This window comes from Megascapheus bottae, chromosome 19 (assembly GCF_031878675.1).
Source record: "Megascapheus bottae isolate mThoBot1 chromosome 19, mThoBot2.hap1, whole genome shotgun sequence".
Classification (NCBI taxonomy): Eukaryota; Metazoa; Chordata; class Mammalia; order Rodentia; family Geomyidae; genus Megascapheus; species Megascapheus bottae.
In genome coordinates this window covers 28,513,713-28,530,141 of record NC_143527.1, presented here as the reverse complement: position 1 = coordinate 28,530,141, position 16,429 = coordinate 28,513,713, and the positions used below count along the sequence as shown (strand labels likewise).

General features: G+C 34.8%; 1 protein-coding gene across 6 annotated transcripts in view; it reads right to left on the bottom strand.

Annotated features, from left to right (window-relative positions):
* The window catches only part of Nol4 (nucleolar protein 4), a 241,456-nt gene that overhangs the window by 57,940 nt on the left and 167,087 nt on the right, over positions 1–16,429 (bottom strand). For 5 of the 6 annotated variants that reach the window (XM_090353270.1, XM_090353268.1, XM_090353271.1 and 2 more), the window contains 2 exons: positions 10,501–10,680; positions 9,556–9,747 (listed from right to left, as the gene is read on the bottom strand). In XM_090353270.1, the coding sequence (XP_090209396.1) occupies positions 9,556–9,747; positions 10,501–10,680 (372 nt within the window). The remainder of the gene's footprint in view (positions 1–9,555; positions 9,748–10,500; positions 10,681–16,429) is intronic. The other variant, XM_090353269.1, reaches the window with a different exon arrangement.

Below are 16,429 nucleotides of genomic sequence, written 5' to 3'. Positions count from 1 at the left end.
CACAACTAAAATAACAAGCCTTATTATGTTTTTGGCAGTCCTGGGCCTTGAACTCAGGACCTAGGCACTGTCTTTGCCCTTTAGTACAATTTCTGGCTTTTTCCTATGTATGTGGTAGGAAGGAATCGAACCAGGGTCTTCGTGCATGCTAGGTAAGCACTCTACCACTAGGCTAAACTCCCAGCCCATGCCTTATTTTTAACCAAGTGATTATGCTGATCTCCACTTAATTCTAAACAACTGTAGATCATGTTTGTCTTTTCCCTAATAGTTTATTCATGAATGTCAAACAACTAAACACAATTCCATTAATATACTATCCCTATTTTCACTATAAACTCAAAATAATTTCCAATAGATGAGTTTCAAGAGTTCAAGCAAGCATCAAAGTTACATTTATACTGTTATTTGTATTTGTTCTACAATCAAATGTATTCATATTCCTAATCATCGCTTTTCATTTCCTGCTATCATTGTGTCCTCTGGATTTGTGAAATATCCTAAGTAGAGCCTCGATTCTACCCTTGCCACTCTTCTTCACACACATTCACATTTTATTCTGTGCTTGGATCCTTCTGAAATGAAAGTCATATTGTGACCTCATAATTCTCAGAACCTCTCAATTTCTTCTCCTATCACCCAGATGGAAACATGCAAATAGCAGTCGTTTTACAAGGTTCTACATGAATATCCCTTACTTCTTACCTCTTAAACTTGTTCTTCACTGCCTTTTCCTTGTTCTGTGTCCTATTGCCCTGAGGGCCTCCTTGCCAATCCATACACTCATGAAGACACTCTTGCTTCAGTCTGTTCAGAATTTTATACATCTATATTCTTTTGGAAGTAAAATATCCTCAAAACATTTATACCAGTCTAGACTTTCAGTTACAAATATTTCAATTGAAATACTAATTAAGGATACTATAAAACATATACTGCACAATAAGAACTATTTTATCTATCACCCAACTTTCTTAAAAATTAGCACATTAGTATCTACTCATTCACCCCAAATTGCATTCAACAAGTTTATTTTATTTAAACATGAATTGAACAGGTTTGTGAGCAATTGTATGCACTACATAAGACACTTCAAGTAATACAGAGACATAGAAATTAGAAAGCATAGAACTCAATGAACTTAACCATATTAAGGAGCAAACAGATTGATATGTAGATAACAGTAATATAGGACAGAATCAGATAAAAAAGATACAAAAGATTTACCACAAATCAAAATTGGCACAAAAAAGAAAACATTCAATTTGCTCTTAGCCAGAAGAGAGTTTGACATTCTCCAAGTCCTTCCTCAGACTGAAACAATAAGAGGGTATCCCAATTCAAGGAAATGTGGGATTCGACTGCGGTTCCATCTTCTCCACGGTAGCCCCAAGTTAAGTTTATGTCTTCCTTTCAAGTGATGCTGATTTAGGTACTTGAGATAAGTGCTACTGTTTCAATTTATCCCTGGCAGAAACTGAAGCTCAAGTCCATACTTGGGTAAAAGCATAAACAAGAACCTTGATCCACAGGCTAGAAAATCAGGGTACCATTCTTTAGCAATGCTTCTCTCCAATATTATTAATTTCTTCTTGTTCCTATCTTGGCTTAGTTTCCTTCTTTGAGAATATTTTTTGTTTCTCTAAATTCAGCCTGGGAACAAGTTCCACTATGTAGTTGTGTGAGGAATTTTTTTTCTTTTGGTCTTCCTTATGCTGGATATAAGAGATTTGGAATTGATTTCTAAATTAAATAATTTCTCTAGCTCTTTATGAAGAACTTGCTTAATTCCTTGCAAATTGTCTTGTGACATCTCTGATGAAGATAAGAAGTTGTCCAGTTTAATAGCTTTCCTCTTTCAAATACCCTGTTGCTTCTTCTAGGTAAGTTTGAGAACTTTATTGCTTTGCTCTTGCTTTACACTGTTTTGGCAAATCTTGGTGTTTTACTCTGTTCTCAGAATTCGTGGTTCAAGAAATTCTGAACATTTTTAATCATTTTTCACACCTTACTTGCATATATTAGTTGTAATAAAGAGTTTATTGTCACATTTCCATCAATCCATCATCCACACAATGTATTTCAAACTTATCTCCTGTATCATTCCTCCTCATCTACCCAGTTCCCTCTTAAACCAGTCTGAATAGGTGTTATTCTCACTTTTACAAGCATACATAAGAAGTACATGGACTATATTCCACCCTTTCCATTCACCTTTTCCTCTTAACAATCTCCTTATGGTATTCTTTATCTGACATTCATTTTATATTTCTCTTTTATTTTTTCTTTTAATAGGTCATTTCTTTACTTCTGTGTTCCAGTTCATGGTTTGCTGAATTCTAAAAGGTCTATTTAATCTGCCTAGTAAGGCTTTAATTTCAATGCTTAAAATGCAGATGTTTCTTAATTCTCCTTTAATGTCGGTGTAGTTTTCTCAGGGTCTCAGATTTATCTAGTATAGTTTGTATTTTTGCCTAGTGGTAACTAAAATGTATATATCCTGAACTTCATTATTCAAAATCTAGCCCTAATCTGTTTGTGACTTCTTTCACTATTTCTATGCTCCTAGATTGTTATGCTACTTAGTAAAGAGCTTACAACTCTCACTATGAGTCATTTTAGGAACCTAGAAATGCTCTTTTTTGTATTTAAGTTATTTGGGGGGAGCTATATTTCACTTGGGATTTATATGTGTCTAAAGAGGACAGCAAGCTGGAATACACACACACACACACACACACACACACACACACACACACACAGGGTATTCTATTTTAATTAGGCCAACATTTTACTGAAACTAAATAATTCAACATGCATGTTAGCTCAGTTCCTTGAAATATGATTATTATTCAATCCTAATACATTTAGCAATGAGCAAAGGGCAACCACATTCCTTGAGTCAGTGAAAATTCAAAGATTAAGATAGGGAGGTGCATTAGTTTACTTGTACAATTAATGCATACTAAAAATAAATTTTAAAATTAGGAGTGATTAATGGAGAAACTATTTATAGAATTCAAAATAATATCTAAGTAGGCAGAGCAAGATTGTTTAGTTCAAATGAGATCAAGGCACATCTATTAAAATGATTAGGGGATGATTCTTGAGAATTTTAGAAAATTCCGAAAAGGTTTAATATAGCTTCTTTGGGATTTTCAAGAGTTCACTAAAACCAAGTCTATGTTTTGTTTATTTATTCATTTATTTATTTACTTATTTATTGTGAGTCATGGGGCTTGAACTTGGCCTGGGAGCTGTGGCTGAGCTCCCAGGTTATCGACCTACTCCTTGAGCCAAGCCCCACTTCCCATTTTCTAGAGGTTAATTGGAGATAAGAGTCTCAGGTCCTTTTGTGCCCGGGCTGGCTTCGAACCTTGACCTTCAGATCTAAGCCTCTGAGTAGCTAGGATTACAGGCATGAGCCCCGCACCCGGTGGCTCATTTTAATAATGTTAATAATATGTGAAATGATACAGAAATTCAGATCTTTGAAGCTGAACATGGGGATGAGGCCAAAGTAGCTTAAATATGAGAATTACTTGAAAGGAACTCCAGGATATTGAAACAAAAGCTATATAACGAATGATTGTTGTCCTTAATGTACTATGTTATCTCTCATCTCCTTTGCTGTCCCTTGGGTATCTCATATTGTTACAGTATCTCACTTTGTTATCTGATATATTGAATTTATTTGTATTTGGTTATCTGAAACTTGATAGGGAAGGGGGGAAAACCAATACGGGGAGTGGGTGGTGGGTGGGGGGAGGGTAATGGGTACCAAGACATGTGAAAGGGTATCAATGTATGTGAATTAATGCACCTTCCATCTTGCCAATATCATGTAACCCTTTTATTAATTATAATAAAAATATATATATAAAAAATATGAGAATTACTGAGGAGAGTATGTATTATAGGATGAAAGTAAAAGGAAACTGAGTAAAGTTTCCTATGAACATGCATTTAGAGGACACTGCTAAAAAATGACAGCTTTAAGAGATGACAACTGAATATGAGACAGCACAACTTTGGTAAAAATAGCAGGTTGGTTATGCAAAGAAATTGTGTTTGCTAATTACTATTAACAAAATAAATTGATCATAAACTTGCTCAGTGGTGTTGATGTTATATAGCAAGATGAATAATAAAAGCTGCAGAGGTATCTTGTTTGGAGGAAAGGATATATTTCTAATACATATATTGTTATAGTATATTTGCTAAAAAATAAAACGAGGAACTTGTAGCTTTTAAAATGTTGGTGGTATCTGGGAAATTGTCAATTGAAAACAAGATCTTTGGCTTTGTGATACATTATTAGCCAATTAGAAGCAAAAGATGCAAGTCAAAGCTCAAAAACCAGTATTTCTTTAATAAGGTGGTTTATTTTGATTTCTTAGAACAAGATTAATTCATTACATATATGCATATTGTTGTGTATAGAAAAATATACATGTATTTATAAAACTAACATTTTTTTTCTAAAGAAGGTATAAGAGCTAGCAAGAAAACAGATATGTACAGTAGGTAAACAATGCCAACTGGAATGTTAGAAAGCCTTAGCTGTAAACCTTAGGTCAGTAAAGATAATAAGAGTAAGAACAAATGGAACTCCCATTTCTCGGGAGAAATCAATACTATTACTGCATGAAATTCTAAAAGGATTTTTAATGAGGTCTTTTCTAATGTGTATTTACTAGCTTAGTGAATAATGCTTTTTGCAAAATTTTCTATTAAAAAACTCGCATGGAAATTATTTCTGCCATAGATAATGAATATATTCACAATAATTGGCAATGGAATCTTCCAAGCAATGGAAGTTATTGCATTCCTGTATCTAGAATACCTGATCTATCTGGGTATAGTGGCAAATTTTGTGATCCAAGAATAAAGTAATAAAAGTCCATTTCATTATATGCCTCCTAAATATTTCACTGGAGTCCTAACAAATATATATATATATAGGCCATATATCTATATCTGGCCATATATCTATATATGGCCTATATATATACATATATATATGTATATATAGCCAAGTCAAAAGTTTCCTGCTAAATGAGATAAACACGAGGGAATTATAACCAAGTCATACAGAGGATCTTTAGTAGGGGTGAGAAAATTTGTTTAAAAAACTTTTATTTTTACCATTTTTTCCATCATTGAATTAAGTTCAAGACACTAAGAAGAAATAATGATCAAATTATTCTTCCAAAAAGTATCTAAAGTAATGAGTGTTAAGACATGTAATTTAATCATTAAAATTTTGATGTATGTACATATATATTAATGTGCATAAATATCATATATATCAATATATGTACATAAATATGTCCTAATGTAATAGCTTTAACTCATTAAGTTCTTACAATCAGCCTAGTGAAAGTGCTAATTTTCTGGGTCAAATGTATTAGATTAATTTTTTTCATTAAATATACACTTCCCTGTCTATTCCTAAAATTTCATTATTTGAGATAATTGGTAATAGTGACTTGATGAAGATGTGTAGAAAAGAATCAGAATACAGTTATTATTGCATCCATAAGAAAGATGATTTGGAGCATAAATGTTTGCACTTAAGCAATCAAAGTCTATGGGGTCTTAAGTCTGGTGAAATACATGCAGTAAGCTAGTCGAAAGTATTTACTGGCATATAAATTATTAGGGATCCTGTAGAATGATAAGTAGGGTTTGATTTTATATTAATCATGCAGAAAATAGTTAAGTGTTAATGATATTGTTGGGATGTGTTGTAACAAATCACTTATGCAGAAATATCCATTTGAATTTTGTACTGTCAAAAGGAAAAACATAATCCAAGACTTTTCTGTTTCTACTGATGGAGTCTTCTGACATTAGAAATCTACGTTGCTAAAAGAGCTAAGCTTTCAGAATACAAATGCTGCTTTAAATGTGGAGTTATTACTAGATAAGCCCAAGTATTTTACAAATATATTGACATTTTATTTTTTGACTCTTTGGCTGGCTATATATTGCAGAATAATATGAATGTAAATTAATTGCATGCTGAAAAGGCCACTTTTATTTCCTATCTACAAAAAGAAAACACAATAACAAAACATTTATTCTTGAATTTGAATTCATTCAGTTTTTGAAAAATCCTGTGCGTTTTCTGCTATCACATTTTAAAATAATGAAGCAAAATATTTGTGCAAAATATTTTCATTTCAATTACTGCATGTATAGGATGACTATTCAAACGGGCACAAAATCCTACCCACACTTCATGACAATGAATCAACACATTAAAAGAATGAAAATAAATATTTCAAGTGTCAACCATATGGAGTATTTTGTTTGCTGCGTCATATAAGACATAAAACAGAAACGGGCTAAATTATATAATCAATTTACAGCCAGCCATTCACTTAACATAAGGCCAAGCACTGTTCTTTGGTTTTTGTTTGTTTGTTTTGTGTACAGTACTGAGACTTGAATTCAGAACATCCATACTCTCCTTTAACTTTTTCAGTCAAGGCTGGCTCTATACCAACTTAGGCACAGCTGCTCTTCTAGCTTTTTTCCACTTAGAGACAAGAATCCCATGGATTCTCTTGCTCAGGCCGTTATTGAACATCAGATCTCAGCCTCCTGAGCAGCTAAGATTACAGATGTGAGCCAACAATGCCAGGCTTGTCTGGCATTACTTGAACATTTTTTTCAATCAACTCATCATGGCTCAACCAATAGTGATGACCAAAGGATACCAGTATGCTTTCTTAATTATTGGGCCGGAAGTATCATGTTTCCTCTTATGACTGTGCAGTGCTGTGCATCTAATAAATGTACTGAACAATTTAACATAAAATGTTGAATTCAACATTTCATTAAATAACTTTTTTGTACAACTACTTCTTAAAGATAATAAAAATAACTTAAAAAATTAAAACCAAGTTAATATATAATTTACTTACACAGCATATTTACTTCATGATTAGTTTATAAAATTTCTTATCTTTGTCAGGCACAGTGGCCCACAACTGTAATCCTAGCTACTCAGGAGGCTGAGATCTGAGGATCAAGGTTCAAAGCCAGCCCAGGCCACAAAAGGACCTGAGACTCTTATCTCCAATTAGAGTCCAGAAAACAGGAAGTGGGGTTTGGCTCAAGGGTAAGGCGGTAGCCTTGAGCTGAAGAGCTCACAGACAGAGCTCATGGACAGCCTCCATGCGGAGTTCAAGTCCCATAACCCACATAAAAAAAATAAAAAAGTTTTTGTCCTTGTATAATCAACTTTGGACTTTCTATGCATAGCAAAAGCTTTCCAGCACTTATATGCTCCACTGAAATATATATATATATATATACATATATATACATGTGTCAAAATGGAAAATAACTCTATAAACCTTAAATGTCTGCAGTATGTCTTACAGTATGTAAGCATTCTACAAGTTGAGCACTTTGCCATTTGAAAATGAAAGATATAAATTTTTATACCATAAGAGGTCAAATGTATGCATACTTACTATACCTCAAACTATAATGAGCCTCTCTTTTTACTTTATGGTAAATATTAAGTGGCCTTTTATAGATACCTTTTCATTTATCTCCTCTTTCATGGTTCATTTAATAAAAATCGTGTGATGGAATAAATAGCTATATTTTTTCTAGCCATCTCATTCTCTCTTATCATAGCAACTCTTCTGTCAAAAATTTTTACCATTTTAATTGTTAACTGCTATACTGCAAGGTCCAACTCTAATATTGGTATTCTGAGATATAAGCAACTATTGAATTGAAATGTTCTGAACAGGATAATATTCATTTTAGGAAATGTTTCTTAAGGTAATGACTTAAATAATATTTGACAGTATTTTCAGAGTTAGATACACTGAATGCACACTATTTACTAGGAAGTGAATGCAGAGCCTGACATGAGACACTGGGCCTTAGCAGATATATATTTCTCACAGCACTAAAACTAGTGATTATGATCTTACTCTGAGGAAGAATTGTGCAAGGCACTTGAAGTAACTTGTCCAAGTCATGAGCTCAAAAGAAGTGAGTCTAGAACTGAAAAGCAAGCTCTATGGAAAGACAGCACAGCCTCTTCTCTGAGAAGGAACTCTCTACTGAAAGGGATAGTCACTTTTCCATTCAACAGTAACATGGGATTTTTCAGAAGCCAATGAAGAAAAGTTTTTAATGAATATATTTGCTGTCATTCACATCTCCAAGATTCTCATAGTTGTCATACTTCAAACCTTTCCTTAAGAAATCTGATGCATTGTATTCACTGCTTAATGGCAGCTCCTTTGAACAGTCACTAAAAGATTATTATCATTTACTTATTACCTTAAAATAAAATAATAATTAAATCAAAGAAATTAGACTCACAGACCACACACAGTCATAATCTAGGCTATCAATGAACTTTCTCAAGTAAGAGTATTTTTAAAAAATGATGTCAAGGGGCCAGGAGTTTGGCCTAGCGGTAGAGTGCTTGCCTAGCATGCACAAAGACCCGGGTTTGATTCCTCGGTACCACATACATAGAAAAGGCCAGAACTAGTTCTGTGGCTCAAGTGGTAGAACACTAACCTTGAGGAAAGCCCAAGGACAGTGCTCAGGCCCTGAGTTCAGTCCCCAGGACTGGCAAAAAAAAAAAATGATGTCAAAATGTGTGCAATACATTTCTGGGGCCGAATGGCATATGCAGCTCAGCAGAGCAGCACTTTCCTAGGCTAATCAATGCACTAGGTTTGATTCCTAACACTGAAAAAGAGAAAGAAAATGTCAAGTACATTTCTGCAAATACACACACAAATGCACATGCACACACACAATACATACACACACATTTCAAAATGCAAAATGGAAGCTCAGTTTGTATGTGTAACAATTAGAGCAAGTAACAATTGAGTGAATTTCAAAACCATTGATTTCCCCTGTTTCAACCCTACATAAGCTAACATCTCTGCTTGGTTTCATCTATTTAAAAAAAAGCCCAGGTAAAGGGAATTCACTGTACACCTACAGACACAGACAGCAGCAAAGACTCAGTTTTCACACAACTATTTTCCTTCCCTAATAGGTATCATCAGGGCTTACAATTGCAAACCGTTGAATCCATTCATTTCCTCTGGTTCCAGAGACAGTCAACTCACATGCCATCTACAGCAAGGGCAGGTGCATCATGTCAAAACTTGAACAACCTCACACCCACTTCAGAAACGAGGGAAAGAAAATAAACATCAACAGGATGTGGCTTTGCCTTGGTTTTACTTCTATCACTCTCATTTTCCATGGCATGATACCACATAGTTCTGTGAGTCCTAGCTCCCAAGATTGTCTTTATTGTAATAAACAAAGGGAATCAATACTTCGGGAAGATGAAAAGGCGAAGGGGAAAAAAACGAACGAGCAAACAACAACAACAAAAAAAATCCCCTTGACCTGACATCATGGAAAAAAAATTTAAAAATAAAAATAAAAATAAAAAAGGACACTAAGATGAAAAAAGAAATAGTGTCATGGTTTACAAGTGAGGTTCGGATGGAATCTAGGGCTGTGTTGTGATTCAGAACTCACCATCTCAAAACCACTTCTTTTCATCCGCCTGCAGGACTTGAGGTAAGTACGTATACGTTTTCTGGCACGCTCTTGGTACTCAGGGAATTGTCGCCTGCATGAGTCAATGATAGCTTGGATCTTTTCTTTGGGCTGCTTAGAGATTGGGACCATTCGGTCCAAGTTTTCATCTACAAACAGCCTGACAAACATCTGTTGGCAAGAGGGAGACAGAGGAGAAGGGTTTGGAGGGCTGCTCTCTTCTGTTCCTAGCTTCCTGTCTTGATTACCGTTAGGAAAATATTCTTTTCTGGTATATGCACTGGAGAAGTTCTCAATGGAAAGCCGGAAAGTTTAAGCAAACACTCTTTAAAGAATATTTTTGTTTCTAAATGGTTGGTCTTTAAAAAAAATAAGAGCGAGGAAAAGAGAAAAAGAGAGTTAGACAGACAGACAAGACAGACAGAATAGACTATCGTGTAGAAAACAAAAAAAAAAGTCAGGAAATAACAGTACACTGTGACAACTGAGTACCCCATTAAATCTCTACTAATGGTCAATACGACTGTTACTCATGACTACACTTCCCTGAAAACAAACACTTGACTCTATTGTCATGCACGATTAGAAAATATAGGAAAGCCAAAGGAAATAACTGGTGACAGGCAGGCGATCTCCCGATCTCATCTGGAGAAAAAGCTGAGTCCCCCTTCATCCTCTAGGTGAACATGCATACTCACACAACACAATTTCCAGTGTTCAGCTCACATTTGGCTTTAACATTTCTAACCAAACACAGCAATTCTGGTGTCTGCTTGGCAAAGAGTGTTTCATGTACTTTTTAAAAAAAGAATCCTTCTGCAAATTAAACAAATCTCTAAAAAATATCCACATTGATTAACAAGCAACAACATGAAAAGTCAAGTGGCACAAAGGAAGCCACCCTGAGAGAGTGGGAGGACTCACATTGAAAGCTTTCAGCCGCTCTGCTTCCACGCCATCTGTCTCGTTCACTTTCTCAGAATCATCGTGGTCGTCGTGGTCATCTTCATCCTCATCCCCCCTGTTGAGTGACAGGTCCCCCGCACCTCTGTCAACACTCTCATTTTTGCCAGAGTCATAGCTGGAGTAACTGTGGGCAGGAGACTGAAAAGAACAGATGACACTGCTGCTTTAAAGTGCAATGCCCAACCTCACCCACTTTAGGCTAGATTTGTAATTCCAACTGTTTCTAATGAAAACAAAACAAACGACAACAACAAAAAAACTAGGGTGAGATGATAACTCTCCAAAGGTGGCTGTTTTAGTTCACATCAAAATCAATCATAATGAAATTAAAACTTCGTTCCTTCAGCTTACACTCACTGTTCATATATGGAAGGCCCAGGAGACATTTGGAACAGATTTGTTGCTGGAGAAAGTTTTACTGAACATGGTTGTCAAGAGAGCAGGTACTGTTTGCAGTCAGTATTTATATTGAACCAAAAGAAACTAGTGAATTTTGCAAGGAAATCATTGAATTGATCTTAAAATAGACATGATCTCTGTGAATAGACAGTCTGACTGAATTAATAGTCTTTAAACACACATGGAAAGTGAGGGATGGAGATACTGAACTAACCTGCCTGTCAAGATCTTATCTAAGATTTTAAATCATTTTATCAAATATCCACGTGCCTTAGATGGAATCTAATTTTGGTTTAGGAAAAGGAATCAGGTTTCTTCTTAATCATTAATTTAGAGATTCGGTATTCTAGCACTATTAAGACAATGACTAATCTAAAGGGAGAAGGGTTACGTGAGAAGATGTGATATACTGTTCAATGTAAAAATCAGTACATATATGAAAATTTAAAATATTAAAAACTCATTTCCACCTGTAAGTAGTTGAAGGCATTTTTAGAAGTCCACTAGTGTGTACATAAATCCATAAGTAATTAGGACTAGACAATAGTGAGCAAGACATATTGAATGTTTTATTTGGGGATGTTAAATGGCTAAAATATTTCCTCTTACAACTTTCTGGCTAATTCCAGAGTTAGTTTGTGAGAAGCAACCTGGAAGTGAAGAAAATCTAGGTTTATGTTGTAATAAGGAGCATAATTTAGCTGGGTATGGTCTAGAAACAATTTATATATAACCGTATTAAGATAATCACAAAGCTCAAGGGCAAGGCATCTCAGAGATACTCTTATAACCCACTAGTCAAAATGTGAAAGAGTTCTAAGAGAGGATGATGCTAAATGAAAGGACCTCCAGGATATACAAACAAAAGCCATATAATGAGTGATTGTTGTCCTTGATGTACTGTTATCTCTTATCTCTTTTGCTTATCTCATATTGTTACAGTATTTCACCTTCTTATCTGATATATTGCATATATACTTATTTGGTTATTTGAAATAGAATAGGGAAGGAGGGAAAACAAGATGAGGGGTGGAGATGTGGGGGGAAATGGGGACCAAGACATGAGAAAAGGTATCAATATTTGAGAAGTAATGCACCTTCTCTCTGGTGAATATAATGTAACCCTTCTATTAATTATAATAAAATTATATGAGAAAAAAGAATTCAAAGAGGATATTAGGTGCCTGTTTTGACTTATTCACATACAGATGTTCCTGGGATATTAATACCATAAAGCACATAATGAAGGATTTGAGATATGCAGTGAAGAAAGCAGCACTTTGAATCAGTGTATGTCTTATCCATTGTCTCCCAATATTCACAGACACCCAGTGAGGAGGTTTCACGCTCCCATTCCTGCAGTATGCAGCTTCAGAAAAAATAAACTCTTTTCATGAGGTAATAACCAAAATTTAAACCTAAGTTCCAGCTGAAGTGGTGGGAATAAATTTACTCCTCCATATAGATTGCACATTTTAAGTATATATGCATGCAAGTTCATAATTGAAGGAATAACACAAAATATTTATTTGTCCATAAACACATTGATATAAAAACAAATTATTTTGTAAGTGAATTTATGTAAACCAACTACTTCACCTAAATGAATGACATAAATCATTTAAATTTTTGTAGAATAGTAACTTGCAAGTTACAAATCTTGAGTAAACAGCATTACCACTTTACTATAAAAATATATGTAAATAATGTAATATTTAAATTTTTTTCTTAATTCATTTACATGATACACTATTATACTCACAAATAATCCACTAATTTCTTCCCTCAGTAAAACTCTGAGTTATGCATTCATATGAGTTACACATTTCTATACCAAGGTACTTTTGCACAAATATTCGTGCAACAGGTATTTAAAAAAACACCTATTATGTGTTCAGTGCTGTTTTTAGCCTTTTGCATATAAAATCAACTTCAACTATGTTAAACTCGTTAAGTCAATTTCCCATTGCTAGCAAGTTAGGTGAGGACTCAAATTCGTATGGTTTGCCTCTGAACATGTTACCTTACCCCTATTCTCTTCAGTCTCTATGTAATAATTACTTGTAGAGCTGTTCATTATCAATAAGAACTCCTATGACACTATGCCAATTTGTCTTATGCCAAACTTTAAATAAAAGACTTAAAGATAGTGGTTTGACTCAAGTGTTAAGAGTCCTTGCCTAAAGCAGAACTTCTGGAATAAGATAAACTTACATCATTATTTAACATCTATTAGCTTGATTGTTCAGTTAATAGTCAACATGTCTTGAGCAAATTTACTAATTTATATATAGTATGGATTGGAGGCTGCATAAAAACGTTTCATATTCATATAGATTCATGAAGATTTAACAACTGCATAACTGAAACTTACTGAACCTTGCTAACTAGTGTTAAAACATCAATGCATCTACAAGTATTTTAAAATTTATGGACGGTGATAAAGATAATAAGTGATATTACTTTGCCTGATGCTTAATTTTGTGTGTCAGTCTGACTGATGTGCGATTAAACCTTATTTTTAGATATGTCTCTGACAAGGTTTATGGGAGTTGTAAGCATTTGAACTGGAAGACTCAGTGAACAGATTTATCCTCCCTGAATACTAGGAGGGCAGGAACAGAAATAGAGGAAGAGAGACAAAGAAGGAACCATTCAACATACTGGGACATACTGGGACTTACATCATCTCGTCCTCAGCTCTCCTAGTTCTCTGGCCTTCAGAATGAATTTCATCAGTGGATGTCCTATGTGACTAACTGCTTTAAGATTGAAAGTCATGAGGCTTTTCCATGCCCCATAATTATATCTCTGTAACTGTGTCTGTGTTTCTTTGCCTTTCGGGAAGAACCTCTTGTCTATCTGATGCAACTGTGAACACTGTGGGTAACAAGCTTACCTTTGGCTCTAGGTGAAGAGGAGTTTACTGATACTGAAACCAAGCTGCATCCAGCAGATATAAGTAGTTTAGAATAAAATCTGGCAAAATTTGCACATACAGATTCCAGTGTTCTTCCAATGATACCTTCAACCCTTCACCTTTACAAAACTGTACTTCCTAATTCTCCATCCCTATTTAATTTCCCTATTTAAATCTAAGTGTCAATAGTTGGCCAAGCAGGGGATGGTACAAAAAAAATCAATCACCCAAAGTCAGATTCACAGTATAGATTTCATATGTGATCATTTAACTGTATACATGGCCCAAGATGTGTGAGGCCTGGGTTCAAACTCCACATCTATCAAAATACAAACATAAAAACATGCATGCAATATACATACTTAAACACAGAAATGCATATATTCACACACATGATAGGTTATAAACAATTAGGTAGATTCAATAAGATTGAAAGGTCTACTTTAAAGGAATAGTAAGATATAGTTTCAGGTTACATGGAAAAATACTTAAAATATTTTAACGTGTTTTATAATACACTTATGAATGGAACTATATTGGTTAACTCATTTTTTTCTACACAGCATGTGAAACATGACAACTAGCAGTTTGCTATACATAGAAGGACTAGAAAAGAGGAAATATTTATAGCCCAAGTCATTCAAGGTAAAAAATAAAATGGAAAAAGGGCCAGGAGCATGGCCTAGTGGTAGAGTGCTTGCCTAGCATGCAGGAAGCCATGAGTTCAATTCCTTGCTACAACATTCTCAGAAAAAGCTAGAAGTGACACTGTGGCTCAAGAGCAGCAGCCTTGGGCAAAAAGTGTGCAAGGACAGTGCCCAAGCCCAGAGTTCAAACCCCAGGACTGGCAAAATGAAATAAAAAAAAAAAACATGCGGATCTAAGTTTAAAGCATGATTAAATTTTTCAACAACAAAAAACCAGGAATACAACTATGAATTCTGTTTTTTAGCTGGAATGTCTCTTGCCTGTGACACGTAAGATAGAACTTTTATGGCCAATCATTATACATTTACTGTGACTAATACAGACAAATTTGAATGTCAGTCTACTTTCATCTTTCTCCAAACTGAAAATTCTCAATACAGTTATGTTATGTAATAATTGGCATTCTCTTTCAACTAGACTGAAATATATGGATATACTCCCATCCATCTTTGCTTTAACATTAGAGACATAGTCTTACATCCTGCTTTCCAAGCTGCTTGGTCTAGAGTCTCCTCTTGTGTAAATTGTTGAGAAAGTTCAAGGACAGTGCCGGCCTGAATGTAAGTCACAGGACTAGAAAAAAAATACTTAAAAAAAATAAAAGATCTCACTACATAAAAACTTTAAAGCTTAGGAATGCTAAAATATCTAAAACACACATGAAAATATAGTATTTCAAAACTGTACTAACTCCCTAGTCCATCTCTGCAGTATATTTCTTTTTCCATATTTCTAGGCTGAATACTGTGGATTACTTTTCCATGTGACAACGATTATGAAATCTATTCTGTGGTGAAATACAAACTCATGTGAGTTTGCCAGTTCTTCATATTCTACTAAAAACATGGTAAAGAATTTAGTTTTTGCCTTAGGTTCTATTGAGTCTCTGAAAATAATATTTCAATAAGAGGGGAAAATGTTTACAATTTTATTGAGTCCTTTTGAATGAAACAAGTTCATCCTAAACATATTGAAGTGCTTAACAAGTTTAACCTGAAACTGATGCTGATATTTATATGTGTGCTTGGTTGAACAAACTTTTTGTTTCTTTTTATCCCCTTGTCCTCTTTTATGTTATGGCCCCAAATCTCATTATCATTTCTATAACTTGTTATCAATATATCGTCTATAGAACTTTGTTAATGATCATATCTTTCCTTGTTTTCATAAATCTAATCATCAAAATTTAATGATAAATTAGATATAGTAGCTCAGGGCTGTAACCTGAGCTAGATAGGGCATAAGTGGAGACAGGGAAGATTGCAGTTTGAGGCCAGCTTAAGCGAAAATTGTTATGCCTCCATTTCCACCAATACCTGGGCACAATGACATGTAACTGTCACCTCATGTCTTTGAGAGGCTCAAACTAGGAGTATCCGGGCAGAAATATGTTCAAGAAGCTGGGTCTCATGGCATGTGTCTTGAAACCTTCTATGGAAAGAAGTATTAGGAGGAGGATCACGGTCTAGGCTGGCCCAGACAAAAGGCAATCTTAACATAAAAGAATAGATGCATGACATAAGTAGTAAAGTTCTTTCCTGTATAGTGGGAAGCTTAAGTTCAGACTTTAAAACTGTTAAAAAAAAAAAAAAGAAAAGACAGTTGGGGCCGGGAGTTTGGCCTAGTGGTAGAGGGCCTGCCTAGCAGGCACGAAGACCCAGGTTCAATTCCTCAGTACCACATACATAAAAAAAGCCAGAAGTGGTGCTGAGGCTCAAGTGGTAGAGCTCTAGCCTTGAGAAAGTCCAAGGTCAGGGCTCATGCCCTGAGCTCAAGCTCAGAACTGGCAAAAAAAAAAAAAGACAGTAGAGACTCTGGAATCTAGAGATTTTGATGTTTCTAGAAGATACATCCTCTCAC